General features: G+C 49.0%; 1 protein-coding gene across 2 annotated transcripts; it reads left to right on the forward strand.

Annotated features, from left to right (window-relative positions):
- Positions 1 to 1,391: 1,391 nt before the first annotated feature.
- On the forward strand, positions 1,392 to 15,147 carry WSB2 (WD repeat and SOCS box containing 2). Of its 2 annotated transcripts, none has more exons than XM_081841981.1 (9): positions 1,392 to 1,534; positions 3,603 to 3,774; positions 5,265 to 5,485; positions 6,463 to 6,597; positions 7,187 to 7,287; positions 7,641 to 7,813; positions 8,535 to 8,648; positions 12,248 to 12,355; positions 14,723 to 15,147. In XM_081841981.1, exons 1-9 carry the CDS (start codon positions 1,453 to 1,455, stop codon positions 14,883 to 14,885), a joined length of 1,269 nt encoding a protein of 422 aa, XP_081698107.1. In that variant the 5' UTR covers positions 1,392 to 1,452; the 3' UTR covers positions 14,886 to 15,147. The 2 variants fall into 2 exon arrangements, with proteins under 2 accessions (XP_081698107.1, XP_081698108.1); XM_081841982.1 differs by having other exon boundaries at positions 3,606 to 3,774.
- The last annotated feature ends 111 nt before the right edge of the window (positions 15,148 to 15,258 follow it).

A 15,258-nucleotide genomic window follows, 5' to 3' on the forward strand; every position in this document is an offset into this window, starting at 1 on the left:
TCAACCTCTAATACACCATTACCACCTCAATGATATGTTGAAGACCATACACAAAACCAGTCTGTAGAGACCCCAAAATGGCTTTCTGGAGTGCATGATTGAATGTGGCTTCCTTCAGCAGTTTATCATTTTGTGGTGTAGCGGTTAGAGCATGGGTAGACAAACTAAGGCCTGGGGACCGGATCCGGCCCAATCGCCTTCTAAATCTGGCCCGTGGACGGTCCGGGAATCAGCGTGTTTTTACATGAGTAGTACGTGTGCTTTTATTTAAAATGCATCTCTGGGTTATTTGTGAGTCATAGGAATTTGTTCATTCCCCCCCCCCAAAAAAAATATAGTCCAGCCACCCACCACCTTGAGCTCCGTGTTAATCACGTCATTAATATCTTGTTGAGAGCCCTCAGCCAGTTGTCATGTGACTTTTCTTCTCCTGGATCTGCATAAGGTAAAGGGACCCCTGACCATTAGGTCCAGTCGTGACCGACTCTGGGGTTGCGGCGCTCATCTCGCCTTATTGGCCGAGGGAGCCGGCGTACAGCTCCCAGGTCATGTGGCCAACATGACTAAGCCGCTTCTGGCAAACCAGAGCAGCGCACAGAAACGCCGTTTACCTTCCCACCGGAGCGGTACCTATTTATCTACTTGCACTTTGATGTGCTTTTGAACTGCTAGGTTGGCAGGAGTTTTCTCCAGGTGTCTCCCCAATTGTTCATTGCATTTATGTGCCATCTTTTCCTCCAAGGAGTCCCAAGTGCCCCCCCCCCTCACTTCTTGTTCATCCCCACAACAACCCTGTGAGGTAGGTTAGGCTAAGAAACAATGACTGGTCCAAGGTTTTTAGTGATGACATGTTGCAGGAAGCACCAGCCCTCTGGAGGGACCAATATACCCACAGATTTAAGCAGATAGAAACCTGCAGCGCTACTCATTCATTGACTTGGAAGTCGGCCACATTAAACTCGAGTCTGATCCGTGCGCTCCAGCCACAGAGAGAAGGCGAGAGGCTGCAAGCCGCGTCAACGCAAAGCATTTTTATTCTGAGTAAATTTCCCGAGGAGAGCCCGCCCATCAGCTGAAACGCATCTCTCTTAAAATGTATTAATTGCGCGCTCTCTCTCTCTCTCTGTGTATATATGCGTCCCAGGGCGGGTTACAGCAATTAAAACACAATAATAAAAGAGTCACCGACCGTCCAGGCGCGCCTCGCCTTTCAGTGGGTGGTGCGCCCAGGGCGCAAAGAGGAAAGAAGGCGGCGGCGGCGGCGGCGGCGCGGGGGCAATCGAGGACCAAAGGGGTGACCCCTCCCTCGCGCTTGGATAGGAATGTCTCCCCCGCGCGCCCCTCCCCCTCCCCCACAGAGCGGTGTTGTCATGTGACTGGTGACGGCCGTCGGAACTGGAAGAGGAAACCTCCACCTTGTCGCCGGGATCGGCCGCTTCCGATGCGGTCCGGATGGAGGCGCCTCCGGGGGAGCCTGGACAGCAGCGGCCGCTGCGGGAGCCACCGCCGGCGGCGGAGAGAGAAGCGGCGGAGGGTGAGCGGGCTCGGCGGGCGATCGCACGCGTGTTATGCCGCCTTTGTGAAAGCCCCAACCCCCGGGGGCGGTTGGCTTTGGTGGGTGGGAAAGGGAGAGAGAGAAAGTGAGAGGAAAAAGCAGCCGCGGCTCCCTCCCCGCCCCGTCCAACATTTCGCCGCCGAGAAATGGGGACCTGGTGGCATCTCCGTTCTCACGCCCAGGGATAACTGCCCGCCTCCGCCGGTGTATTACCCGGGAGTCAGTCCTGTTCATTTAACTCCGTGGGGCTTACTTCTGAGTAGGCATGTCCAGATTCGCGCTGTACAAAAAGCACCCAATGAGCGCGTCTCAAGAGGAGCCGTCCAAAGTCAGATCAGCTGTGCAGCGTTCAGACCTGCGCAACTAACGCAAACTGGTATAGTGTAATGGAGCGCCGGACTTGGGACCTGGGAGGCCAGGGTTCAAATCCCCATAGATCCAGGAAGCGCCCTGGGTGATCTTGAGCTTGCCACCCGTTTCTCAGCTTGACCCACCTCACAGGGCTGCTGGGAGGATGGGATGGGGAGGGGAGAACTCAGAACATCACCTTGAGCAACTGGGAGGAAAGGGAGGATATAAAGGTAATTAAAGTGAATTGTTTATTGAGTCAAACGCTTCAGCTGCGAAAGGTGCATTTTGAACTTCTGAAAGGACAGTTGCTCCATAGGAACCTGCCTGAGTGAGACCAGTGCCCCCATCAAGCTCAGTGCTGTCTACACTGACTGGCAGCACCTCAGCCTCTCCAGGATTTGGGAGGTCTTGAAATGGACAGTGAACAGCCAACATTTATGATTATTAATAGCAGAATTTATAAACTGCTCTTCACTGTATGTTTTCAATCCCAAAGCAGGTAACAAAGTTATAAAAATAAACAGAGGAAAAGCACCCAGTGTGGTGTAGTGGTTAGACTAGGACCTGGAAGAAGTGGGTTCAAATCCCCTCTCAGCTTAATCTACTTCACAGGGTTGATGTGAGGATTAAATGAGGAGGGGGAGAACCATGTGTAACCACTTTTTGGGATCCTTGAAGAAAAAGTTGAGATAGCCCAACAAAGGAAGAATGGATACAAAAACTTATGGAATATGCAGAAATGGCAAAACTTACCAGAAGAATAAGAAATCAAGATAACAAACTTTTTATAAAAGAATAGAAATGGTTTACTGAATATTTACAGATAAATTGCAAACAGATGAAAACACTAGCAGTTTCATAAGAGTTTCATATTTAAAGTAGATAATTAAATGAGCAAATTAAATAAATTTGGATATGCAGAAAGAGGGGGAAGTCAGAATTTGAAATGTTAATACAATTGTAAAACTAATGAAATGTATAAACTTGAAAAGTATAAATAAAAACTTTTTTTAAAAAAGTTGAGATAGAAATGTGATAAATATGCAAAAATTGCATAAACACAGCCAATAAATGACGTAACAATTCTGTCATCAGGGAAGCAAAAATTAATATTTCCAATTTGGCCAAATCCCTAGGTTAAAAACAAGTAGGGCATTCAAACAGATGAAGCAACCAGTGGTTTTAATGACAGTTCTCACCCCGTGTTTCACATTCATTCATTCATTCATTCATTTATTTTATTTTGGCAGCCCACTTCCTCTCTGTCTTTCACACAAAGAGGGCCCCACTCTGTGCCAACTTACTTCGCAGCCCCCCCCCCAGTAACTCAGCGTCTTTTCCCCCTCCCTCTCCATTCCATCCAGCTCTCACCCTGGGGTGGTAGTATGAGTTGTTGCCTACAAGCATCCGCAGCAAGGACCCTCCACCCCTTTCCGACAGCAGCAACAGAACAAAAACCATACCCCCCCCAAAAAAAGAGTGGGAGGGAGGGCAATAATCCGCAGGTGGCGTTTCTCTCCCCTTCTCAGTCCTGAGGCCTCAAGAGCTGCCAGCTAGAGACATTCACATGGATTTGCTGGCCCCCCAATCTCTCTTCTCCTTGCCACCCAGCGCATACACAGCGTTTAGTGTCTTCCAGGGTCCAGCAGGTAATGATGGAAGCTCTCTCTCCCCCACTTTCTGTCTTATGCCTTAGGAGAGCCCATCCTCTTGGCCGAGCTGAAGCCAGGGCAGCCTCAGCAATACGACTGGAAATCCAGCTGCGAGACGTGGAGCGTGGCCTTTTCCCTGGACGGCACATGGTTTGCCTGGTCTCAGGGCCACTGCATTGTCAAGCTGCTCCCATGGCCTTTGGAGGGAACCCAGCAGTGAGTAGCCACCTTGATGGGGTGGGGGTGGGGTGTCTGGAGCTACTTTTGGTTCTCCAGCTGTTGTTTCTTTGCTAGGTGAAGCCCCTATCTATGCTATACATTTAAAGCAGCGTTGTTTCGCTTTAAACAATCATGGTTTTCCCCCCCCCGTGCCCCCCAGATCCTGGAAGTATAGTCTGTTAAGGTTGCCTATTCATGTCAGGGCCCAGTTTCAGGTGCTTAAAGCCATAAACGACTCGTCATTAAGAAAGGCAGAGAGGGACTTTAGGTTGTTCCACCACCCCCAGCAACTCATGGGGCTGGCAACCCCGGGAGAGGGCCTTCTCTGTGGCAGCCCCTAAGTTGTGAAACTCCTTCCTCATAGAGGTGCGTCTTGCACTCTTCATTATATAGTCTTTGGTGAATGCTGGAGGCAAGCCTCTTTGTGCTGGCTTCTTTTATTTTTAGGACCCACTTGATTTCTGTGGGTGTCGGTTGTTTTTTAAACTGTTCTTAATATTGTGCTTTAATTGTTGTAACCCGCCCTGGGACCTTAGGGTGGGTTATGTTACTGAGAGTTGTTAGGAGACCCTATTCTCCTCACACAGCTACAGTTCCCAGCAGGGGTGGAATTGGTAATATGGTGCCCTGAGCGAGGACAAAATTTGGCAACACCCCCCTCCCCCCATTTTTTTTATTATTTTCACAATAATTCCTTTTGGTACAGTTGCTCTTTTATGGATCTTCTCAGTAGGTACCTATATAAATAAAGGTGGTATTATTATTATTATTATTATTATTATTTTGTGCCCCCTCAGTTTGGTGCCCTGGGCAATTTCCCTGTACCGCCCATTAAACCACAGAGACTAGGACTTGCCGATCAGAAGGTTGGTGGTTCGAATCCCCGCGACGTGGTGAGCTCCCATTGCTCAGTCCCTGCTTCTGCCAACCTAGCAGTTTGAAAGCAAGTGCAAGTAGATAAATAGGTACCGCTCCAGCGGGAAGGTAAACGGTTTTTTCCATGCGCTGCTCTGGTTTGCCAGAAGTGGCTTAGTCATGCTGGCCACATGACCCTGAAGCTGTACCCCGGCTCCCTCGGCCAATAAAGCGAGATGAGCGCCGCAACCCCAGAGTTGGCCACGACTGGACCTAATGGTCAGGGGTCCCTTTACCTTTTTATTATTATTTTGTGCCCCCTCAGTTTGGTGCCCTGGGCAATTTCCCTGCATTGCCCTCAATCTGGCACTGTTCCCAGAATTCCTTGGGAAGAGGGATCACCCATTAAACCACTTTGGAAATTGTAGCTCTGGGAGGTGAATGCGGGTCTCCTAAGAACTCTCACCCCCTCTTAGTGGACTACACTTCCCAGGATTCTTTGGGGGAAGCCATGACTGTTTAAAGTGCAGCTCTAACTGCATTGTGCAGACGGGGCCTATGCTGGACTTGTAAGCTCCTTGGGAACAGAGACCACTACTGCCTTAGGTGACCTGCCTGCCTGCTCCCCACAGGAACTGCAAATCTTCGGAGTGCACGAAAGCCGAGGCCAGGGGCCGTGGCAGGGCCAAGGAGAAGACGCTGGAGTGTGGGCAGATCGTCTGGGGCTTGGCCTTCAGCTCCTGGCTCCCTTCCCGTTCAAGGAAACACATCCTGTGGGCGCCGAGTTCTGCGTGTTTGGTCCTCGCCACTGGCCTGAACGACGGGCAAATCAAAGTCTGGGAGGTGCAGACAGGTAACCTCGCTCTGTTGTTCTCTGCTGGAAAAAACAAAGGTGGTCCTTGCATCAAGGGGGTTGGACTAGATGACCCTTGGTGTCCCAAGTCTGCAATTGTAGGAGTCTACGATCACTCCCCTTTAGCCCATAATGTCTGCTGAACCTGCCGCCCATTCTTACCAACGTGAGGTCTGAACGTGAGCACGAGGAAGTGAAGGAAATTGGTCCATGTGTGTCTCTCCCCCTGGCACAGGCTCCTCTCCTCTCCCCGGTGTTATTTAACATACCTGAAAGCACTGGAAAAGGCCATTAGGAGTTTTGGAGCAAGGTGTACACCAGTATGCTGATGACAGGCAGCTCTATTTCTCCGTAACTTCTGAAGCAGGAGAAGCTGAATCAGCTCTGGATAAATCGTATGTTTGTTGTAAACCACTTTAATAAATAAACAAGAGCATCAGGGGTGGTAGAACCTATGTCCCACCTGGTATTTCTAGACTCCAGTTCCCATCAGTCCCTGCCAGCGTGGCCAAGGGTGGAGATGATGGGAGTTGTATTCCAGCAGCATCTGGAGAGCTGCAGGTTTCCCACCCCTGAATTACATCCTCTTTAGGCCCATCAAGAGCAATTGACCATCTTCTTTAGAACAATGGGACATGGGTGGCACTGTGGATTAAATCACAGAGCCTAGGGCTTGCCGATCAGAAGGTCGACGGTTCGAATCCCCGCGACAGGGTGAGCTCCCGTTATTCGGTCCCAGCTCCTGCCAACCTAGCAGTTGAAAGCACGTCAAAGTGCAAGTAGATAAATAGGTACCACTCCGGCGGGAAGGTAAATGGCGTTTCTGTGCACCAATAAAGCGAGATGAGCGCCGCAACCCCAGAGTCGGTCACGACTGGACCTAACGGTCAGGGGTCCCTTTACTTTACCTTTAGAACAATATGGTTCTGGTTCTGGGGTGGTGGTAATTACGCCTTGCCATCTGCTGCTCCTTCCAGGGCGCTTGCTGTTCAACCTCTCGGGACATCAGGATGTGGTGAGAGACTTGAGCTTTGCACCCGGTGACAGCCGTTCAATCCTCATCTCCGCCTCGCGTGACAAAACCCTGCGCGTCTGGGACCTGGGTCAAAACGGTAAGAGAGAGTGAGTGATGTGGTCCTTTGTCTGGGTCTGGGAAATGGGCGTACAGCGTAAAGCGCATTTAAACCACATTGGTTTGCCCTGAAGAATCCTGGGAATGGTGGTTCACCTTTCTCAGCCCCCTTAAACTACAATTCCCACAATTCTTTGGGCACAGCAGTGGAATGTGCTTTCATTGTATGCTGTGTACGCAGCCCAGGGCAGTTTGGCAGGAGACTTAGTGGCATGGCAATTGGGCATATAGATCACATTTTCAGAGGTGCCTTCTGGGTTATTAATGTTTTTGTAAGCTAAACGCCTTTGCATTTTCCTGCTTCTCTTCAGGCTGGCTGAGAAAAATTGGGAAAAGCAGATTACGCTAGGAGTGCCAAACGTGGCCCTTGAGGCCCCTCTGTCTGGCCCCTGGAACTCTCCCTAGGCCATGCCCCCTGTCTCCAGACCACTCTGGATCATATCTGTTTTTTCTATGTTGGCTTGTGGGAGTCAATGTGATTTGTCTTCTGCATATAGATGCAATAGGTGACCCTTCGATCTCTACGATTTATGATTCTAACGTGCTGATGCTTTTCTCAATTTCCCCAGGGAAACAACTGAAGGTGCTGTCTGGACACATGCGCTGGGTCTACTGCTGCTGCACCTCCCCTGATGGTCGGATGCTGTGCTCTGCAGCTGGAGAGAAATCGGTGGGTCTTGCCTAAGTGGTGGTGAAGACAGTGAGTGGCCCCTCTGACCCCATAGCAGCAGCAGCAGCAGCAGTCAACCTCTACCTGGGGTGTGTTCTTACCAGGCCATTTTAAAAAGAAACAGGCTCTCCAACAAATTCCCCATCAGATGCCCTGTACTAAGCAAACAACAGCAAAATATCTAAGTTCAAGGTCAGGGGTGAGGGTCCTTTTCCGGCCTGAGGACCGCATTCCCTTCTAGACCACATTCTGGGGGCCACACTGGGCAGTAAGTGAAGGCTGTTTTATCCCGGCAGGCCTTTGAGAACAGTCTGGTTTGTTTGTTTTTAAAGTGATTTTTGCCTCCCTTGCAGGCCCTGCTATGGAGTATGGATTCCTACATCCTCCTCAGGAAACTGGAGGGGCACCAGGGCTGTGTCGTGTCCTGCGCCTTCTCCCCGGACTCTGCGCTTCTTGCGACTGCCTCGTACGACACCTATGTGATCCTCTGGGATCCTTGCACAGGGGAGCAGCTGAAATCCCTCTGGTAAGGGAGTCAGCTATTGGAAGGGGTGCAGGCCTCTGGCTTTGCCAAGGAAGCGGTTGTTTTGGTTGGCACTTGTTGCCTGTCCCACCCCTGTTTGGAGAAGAAAACACCACTCTGCTCCAGGGGAATGCTGGTTTTGACTGACTGAAGCGTAATGCTGAGGCTGATGTTTGGTGTGCAGGGAGAAGTGAAGTGGACTGGGGTTGTGGCCGGTGTGTCAAAACACCCTCGACTGTTTCTGCAACAGAGTCTCTGTGCCCTAAGCCCTTGAGCTGCCCAGCCAGAATGAAAGAGGAGCTTTTTAGCCACTGAGAAGAAATCTTAGGATCTTAGGAATTGTAGACTTGCAAAGGACCACAAGGGTCTTCTAGTCCATCACCCTGCAATGCAGAAACCTTTTGCCTTGGGCGATTCATTGTATTTGAAAGCTTTAGTGTGTGCAAAATGAGCCTTCCCAGTAGCACTAACTGGCGATAACACAGCCACCTTGGTATTGCTGAGTAAACCGTAGCAGCACAGGAAACCATGGTTTCTATTCAGATTTGAACAGACCTTTTTAATAAGCTGCAGTTCAGCCGTTTCATGCTGGATCTTCCCTTCCAAGTTTCTTTCTTCTGGGATAGCCACCTTCAAAGATGGGTAACAGAATGACCCCTTTAGGTTGAAGGTATCTCTCCTGACTTCTGGAGGGAAACAGACCAACCTTTCCTTTCTTCTGCAGCCACGTTCCGCTGCAGCCGGCCCTGGACCATGGCGCCGACTTCCATGCCAGCTCCCTGCGATCGGCCTGCTTCTCACCTGAAGGCCTCTACCTGGCAACAGTGGCAGATGACAGGTGAGTTTCTATTGCCTTCCTGTTCATGGTGCGCTCTTCATGCAAAATGATGGCCATTAGTGATGGCCAGGTACTTTTGCCTGGCGGGGGCCACTAGGGGGCGCATCGGAAGATGGCTGACAATAACATCTCTCCAACCCACATGAGGTAATTTGAAGGCTATGATGGGAATAATTAGCCTCCCTACCCCCCCGGATGGTGGGGGGGACTGCCTTGCCTGCTGTGCCCTATACCACCCCTGAATTTGTGGGGATGGGGGCACTAGGCACAAAGCCCTCCTGTGGGATTCCGGTGCTCCTGGATGCCGTCCCTGATCCGCGCCACTAGCTGCAAGAACTTCAAAAGAAACAATTTGGATGAAGGAATGCACATATCTCAAGGAAGAAGGGGGAGTAAAGACTGCTAACAGAAGAGATCTCTGATAAAATAAGACGAGTCGGAGGAACAAGAGAAATCATGAGAAGATACGCCAAGACTCGGTATGGCAAATGACTGATGGGAGAGGGGAAAAAAAACTTTCCTTTTTTTCCTTATGTGATTAAATAAGAATCCCCTCCCCTCACGAGTCAGAAATGTCATTTTAAGGACTTAAGCTGTGGATTGAAGGCTCTGTGGAGATAAACTTTCGAACCAAAGCATGTTTTAAGAAGAGCATGGAATGTATAAGAGCTTTGGAATGACGCAGTTAAAAATGCTGTCACCATATTGGGAAGTTCTGTCGGAGGACTTAAGTCTGAGAGGAGAAATAGAGAAATAGAGCTGTTTTTATATTGTGGATGAAACTCCTCAGTGGGACTTAAGAGCGACAGTTTTGCAAGATTAATGATGGAAAGAGCGATGTTATCCATGAAGGTGATGATATATGGAAACCATCTCGATTTGAGGATTGGAAGAACGGAAAAATTCACACAGGATTATTATTGGTGTTTATCAGCTTAAGGAGACTATCAGAAGAGATCATAAAGAAAAAAGAGAAAATATATGAACAAGATGTGATGTGGAAACAGCAAGATAAGACTGGATAGAATTATGAACTCTGTTTGGATTGATTTGGATTGATTTGGACATTAACGCAGTAGCAAGAAGATGATCAGAATCCCCCTTCGGATCTTGAAATATGGGTCCCCCCAACAAAATTTAAAATTCGGCTTTGTAATTCGGAATTTATGTGATGTGATTTAATTTGATTTGATTGGCCGGTTAATAAAAAAATATTTTTTTAAAAAAAGGTACTTTTGCCTGGCATGGGGGGCCTTCCAGTCAGGACCAAGATGCATGGGTTAGGGTTGAGAGAAGGGAGAGGCACTATGCCTTGTTAAAATGTGTCTTGGTGGTAGTGCACATAGTGTTTGAAATTATCCAGGCGCATTTTGCACCTGGCTAGTGGCCATTTGTAACCAAGTGAAGACACCTGGGCTCCAGGATGGCTTCTGACATCACCATCTGGAGGTGCATGCCTGGGGATCATCGCATTTTGCCTGTTTTTACACACTAATACCCTATCCTGTATAATTCTATCCATTATATTTTAACTGCACAATCAGGATGAATTTCAGGAACCAAAATGTTTCTTCTGTGCAGCCTGAGCATGAGCATTGAACAAGCTGTTGACTGCTCACAGTTGTGAAGAACATTCTTACGTTATGAATGGTCCATGTTGCCATTAAAAAAGAGAGCGGTTGAAATAGGCCGATAGATATGTGGACTGTCCCTGGATCAAGTGACTTTTCTTCTTTCAGTTCCCAAAGTTCTTAACTTAGCTCAAGGTTGTCATCTGAACTAGCCAGATGTTTAACTGAGAATCAATCACTGTCAGACCATCCTTTGAAAAATAAGACTTTCAGGCCGTCTTGCCCCAAAATGTCAACTAGACATTCCGTTTTGGCAACTGTAATCTTGGTTTTAGGAGCCATTTGGTGCCTAGCTTATATACCTGAGTTTCTAACACTGAGTGGAAATGGCTTGTGTGGAGGATAAAGTGGTCAGTGGCCACAGTGCTAGAATGGCTACAACCCACAGGGGCCAACTTTTACCTTCCATTGTTGAAGGCAGTGTATTTCTCTCAATACCAGTTGCTGGGAACTGCAAGTGGGGAGAGATGCGGCACTTGAGTCCTGCTTGGGGGCTTCCCATGGGCACCTGGCTGGCCGCTGTGTGAGGAGGATGCTTGCTTGGCCTTTTGCTTGGCCTTTGGCCTGATCCAAACAGCTAGGATTTTCTGACGCTCTCAACAGCTAGCAAGTTGCCTCTGGGAAGGCCACGAGGTTGCCATTAAAGCCATAGTCTGCCCTGTTGCCTGCCCCCAGTTATCTGTTGTTCCCCACCCCTGATGCAGATAACAACAACAACAATTTATTATTTATACCCCGCACATCTGGCTGGGTTTTCCTAGCCACTCCAAATATTAAAAACATGAAACAGCATTAAACATTAAAAACTTCCCCAAACAGGGCTGCCTTCAGATGTCTTCTAAAAGTAAGATAGTTGCTTATTTCCTTGACATCTGATGGGAGGGCGTTCCACAGGGCAGGCACCACTACCGAGAAGGCCCTCTGCCTGGTTCCCTGTAACCTCACTTCTCGCAGTGCAGGAACCCCCAGAAGGCCCTCGGAGCTGGACCTCAGTGTCTGGTCTGAATGGTGGGGGTGGAGACACTCCTTCAAGTATACAGGGTTGAGGCTGTTTAGGGATTTTAAGGTCAGCACCAACACTTTGAACTGTGCTCGGAAACGTACTGGGAGCTAATGTAGGCCTTTCCGGAATGGTGTTATATGGTCTCGGCGGCCACTCTCAATCACCAGTCTAGCTGCCACATTCTGTATTAATTGCAGTTTCCGAGTCACCTTGAAAGGTAGCCCCACGTAGAGTGCATTGCAGTAGTCCAAGCGGGAGATTATTAGAGCATGCACCACTCTGGTGAGACACTCCGCAGGCAGGTAGGGTCTCAGCCGGCATACCAGATGGAGCTGGTAGACAGCTGCCCTGGACACAGAATTTACCTGTGCCTCCATGGACAGCTGTGAGTCCAAAATGACTTCCAAACTGTGCACCTGGTCCTTCAGGGGCACAGTTACCCCATTCAGGACCTGGGAGTCCTCCACACCAGCCTGCCTCCTGTTCCCCAAGAATAGTACTTCTGTCTTGTCAGGATTCAACCTCAATCTGTTAGCCACCATCCATCCTCCAACAGACTCCAGACACTCACACAGAACCTTTGCTGCCCTCACTGGTTCTGATTAGAGAGGTCGAGCTGGATATCATCCGTATATTGATGAACACCCAGCCAAAACCCTCTTATGATCTCTCCCAGCGGCTTCATGTAGGTGTTAAAAAGCATGGGGGAGAAGAGGGAACCCTGAGGCACCCCACAAGTGAGAGCCCAGGTCTGAACACTCATCCCCCAACACCATTTTCTGAACACCTTCCAGGAGGAAGGAGAGGAACCACTGCATAACAGTGCCCCCAGCTCCCAGCTCCTCTAGACGGCCCAGAAGGATGTCATGGCCAATGGTATCAAAGGCCAGCTTTATTTAGCGGGACTCTTCTGATGTTCTTTGGACTAGTTTTCCAGATAAGGGTTCCTCTCTTTTCTCTTCTAGGCTCCTGAGGATCTGGGCCTTGGAGCTGGGGAGCCCAGTTGCCTTTGCCCCAGTGAAGAATGGGCTCTGCTGCACCTATTTCCCCCATGGGGGGATCATTGCTACAGGGTGAGTTCTTCGCAAGGAAGCCAAAGGGCAGCTTCCTTTTTCCAAAGTGTAGAATTGTAGAGTTGGAAGGGACCTTGAGGGTAATGTGGGCCCAACCTCCTGCAATGCAGAAATACGCAGGTGGCAGGTTGGGGGATCAGACCCATGGCATTGGCATTAATTAGCACCACACTCTAGCCAACTGAGCTAACTTCCAACTGGGCATGGGTCCAAGAAACTGGCATGGACTGACCTGGGAAGATGAAGTCATGCTTCTAGCTCTCATGGTTAGAGCGAAGTGAGTGGCAGTTGCCTGTTAAAGCACATTTTCGAGGAGGGCCATAGCTCAGTAGTATAGCATCTGCTTATCTCTGTCCCAGGTTAAATCTGTGGCATCTCCAGACAGGCCTGGAAATGTCCGCTGCTGCTGTGGGAGTGTCCCAAAATCCAACTATTCTGGACAACAGCCATACAAGAAATATGTAAAATAACTAAGCAAGTATTAGACTTCACCCCAGAATTGGCCCTACTAAACATCTTCCAAGACAACAATACCCATTTACACCACAAAGAACTCATAACCCACCTACTTTCAGCAGCCAGAAACACCATAACCAGACACTGGAGAGACCTGTCAGGAGTAAGCATGGACCAATGGTACCAAATAGTATGGGAAACAGCCCTACTAGAAAAATTAACTAATAAACTGAAACTGACACGGGGACAAACAGAAGAAGACACCTTCACCCCGGTATGGCTCCCCTTTATCACATACACAGCCCAACAGGACAATGACAATAATCCACCAACAGCATACAAATCAATATGGCTAACCTGATCCAAAACACCCACCCACCTCACTCACACACGAAAACAAAGATCACCACAGCCAATCACAAACAAACAATCACATCCTAGGCCAACCCCAACCTCTCTCACCACCAAAGGAACACAAGTGAACAACACAAGCACGCTGACACCAAACTACATACATTAAGCATAATAGAAACACCGCTACCCGACCCCACCCCCATCCATCTCCCCTCCCTCCACCCACCTTTTTTTTTTTCCTTCTTTTTTTTTCTTTTTTTTTCTTCTCCCCCTAATGCCTCAACAAATGAAATGGATTTGTAAAAATGTTACATGGGGGGGGGGGAAATATGAGGCATTACACTTACACTGTAAAACAAGAAAACCCTTAATAAAAAAAAAAAAAGGAAATGTCCGCTGCTTGAAACTCTGAAGAGTTGCTGCCAGTCAGTGTTGGCAGTACTGAGTGAGATGGGCCAATGGTCTGACTCAGTAGAAGGCACCTTCCTGTGTTCCAGACTTCTCGAGTCACCTCTGCATTATAGTACCACTTCAACAGCCATTGTGTCCCTAAAAGAATCCTGGGTACTGTAGTTCGCCCCTCCCAGGACTCCCACTCCCAGAACAAACTACAGTTCCCAGGATGCATTGAGAGGGAGCCATGTGTTCTAAATGTGTGGCGTAGATGTGACTTGGCCCTCACGCTTGGAGAGTGAAGGGCAGGATGGCCTTTTCACAGTGGCAGAACATCACCTTTGCATGGAGGAAGACTTAGGTTCAACCCCTGGCATTTCCAGGTACCGCTAGGAGAGAACCTTACCTGAAACTTCAGAAAACAGCTGCCAGCTAGTGTAAACTAGTAGTCTCCAAATTGGCGCTGCACCTCCTGGAGAGAGGTGGGGTTGCTTAGTGGGGGTGCTAAGAGGCAAGGGGACGGCAGGGGGGTGTAAGTGGCTGGCAGACTTTGAAGAGCTGGTGTCACTGGATCAAGATAATCTGTTTTGTTGAATTAATTAAATGAAATAGTTTTAATTGGATTTTTAACAAACGTGCAATTCATTGTGAATGACTTGAATATTCTTGTGTCAGTGGGTCTCCTATTCCGAATAATACTTTTTATAGGGTAGGGGGCTGCACTGGGGATGAGTTGATGCAGCCGAGGAGAAGGTGGAGGCCCCCCAAATTTTGAGAACCCACAGATGAAGATGTTACTGAGCTAGATGGATCCAATTTCCCCCATATATAGCAACTTCTTACATTCCAAAAACAAACAGCAGAAGAGTGGCTTTTGGTAGGCATGGGAAAGGGGGCTTTCCCCAGATCCCACCCATTGTTTTGTTAATGTTTCCTAGCTCTACAGATGGATTTACATTGCACGGTGTTAGCTTGTTGATGTTTGCCAACCTGGGCTCCTATGGGAGGAAGGGCAGGTTAGACAATTAATTGATTATGAAAAAGGGGTGATCTTTGTAATATGCAACCTGCTATCACCTGGCCTGATGTTTGCACCACCTCTTTGCTCAGTGAACAGTTTCTGCAGCCTCCTTTCACCTCCCCAATCCCTTCCTCTCGTCGTAGAACAAGAGATGGCCACGCTCAGTTTTGGACGGTTCCCCAGGCCCTCTCCTCCCTCAAGCACTTGTGCCGCAAGGTCCTCCGCAGCTGCTTCACGACGTACCAGGTGCTGAAGCTGCCCATTCCAAAGAAGATGAAGGACTTCCTCACCTACAGGACTTTGTAAGGCTGTGATGTGGCTTGATGGAGCAGTGCCTGCGGTCCGCTGGACGGAGGGGGCGGCTGGCCTCGCCAATCGCTCGTGCGATAAGCTTTGGTGTTTTGCGGTGCAGGGAGGCCCAAACCGTCTGGTTCCCCCCTGCTCCATTTGTGTGGGTTTACGTGGTTAAAGTGACTTTTATATCTGGACAAGCACAGATGGGCTGTAGGAAGAATCTCTTCTGTGTGTCAGCCCTACAGAGATTTGACTGCTGCAGTCCTGTAGGATTTAAATGCAGCTGCTCCCTTTTGGACATCGGGAGCTGAAACCTTACACGGGACCCTCCAGGAAAGAACTGTTGCCTGCAGGTGTTAGTCTGCAAATCATGGAATTGTAAGGG

This window comes from Podarcis erhardii (assembly GCF_964252035.2).
Source record: "Podarcis erhardii genome assembly, chromosome: 15".
Taxonomy (NCBI): Eukaryota; Metazoa; Chordata; class Lepidosauria; order Squamata; family Lacertidae; genus Podarcis; species Podarcis erhardii.

Bases quoted from the DNA above. Each gene is read 5' to 3' on its own strand.
- WSB2 (XM_081841981.1), top strand. From the start codon at position 1,453: ATGGAGGCGCCTCCGGGGGAGCCTGGACAGCAGCGGCCGCTGCGGGAG. The intron at 5,486-6,462 runs GTAACCTCGCTC...TGCTCCTTCCAG, and splicing joins AGTCTGGGAGGTGCAGACAG to GGCGCTTGCTGTTCAACCTC. The intron at 7,288-7,640 runs GTGGGTCTTGCC...CCTCCCTTGCAG, and splicing joins CTGCAGCTGGAGAGAAATCG to GCCCTGCTATGGAGTATGGA.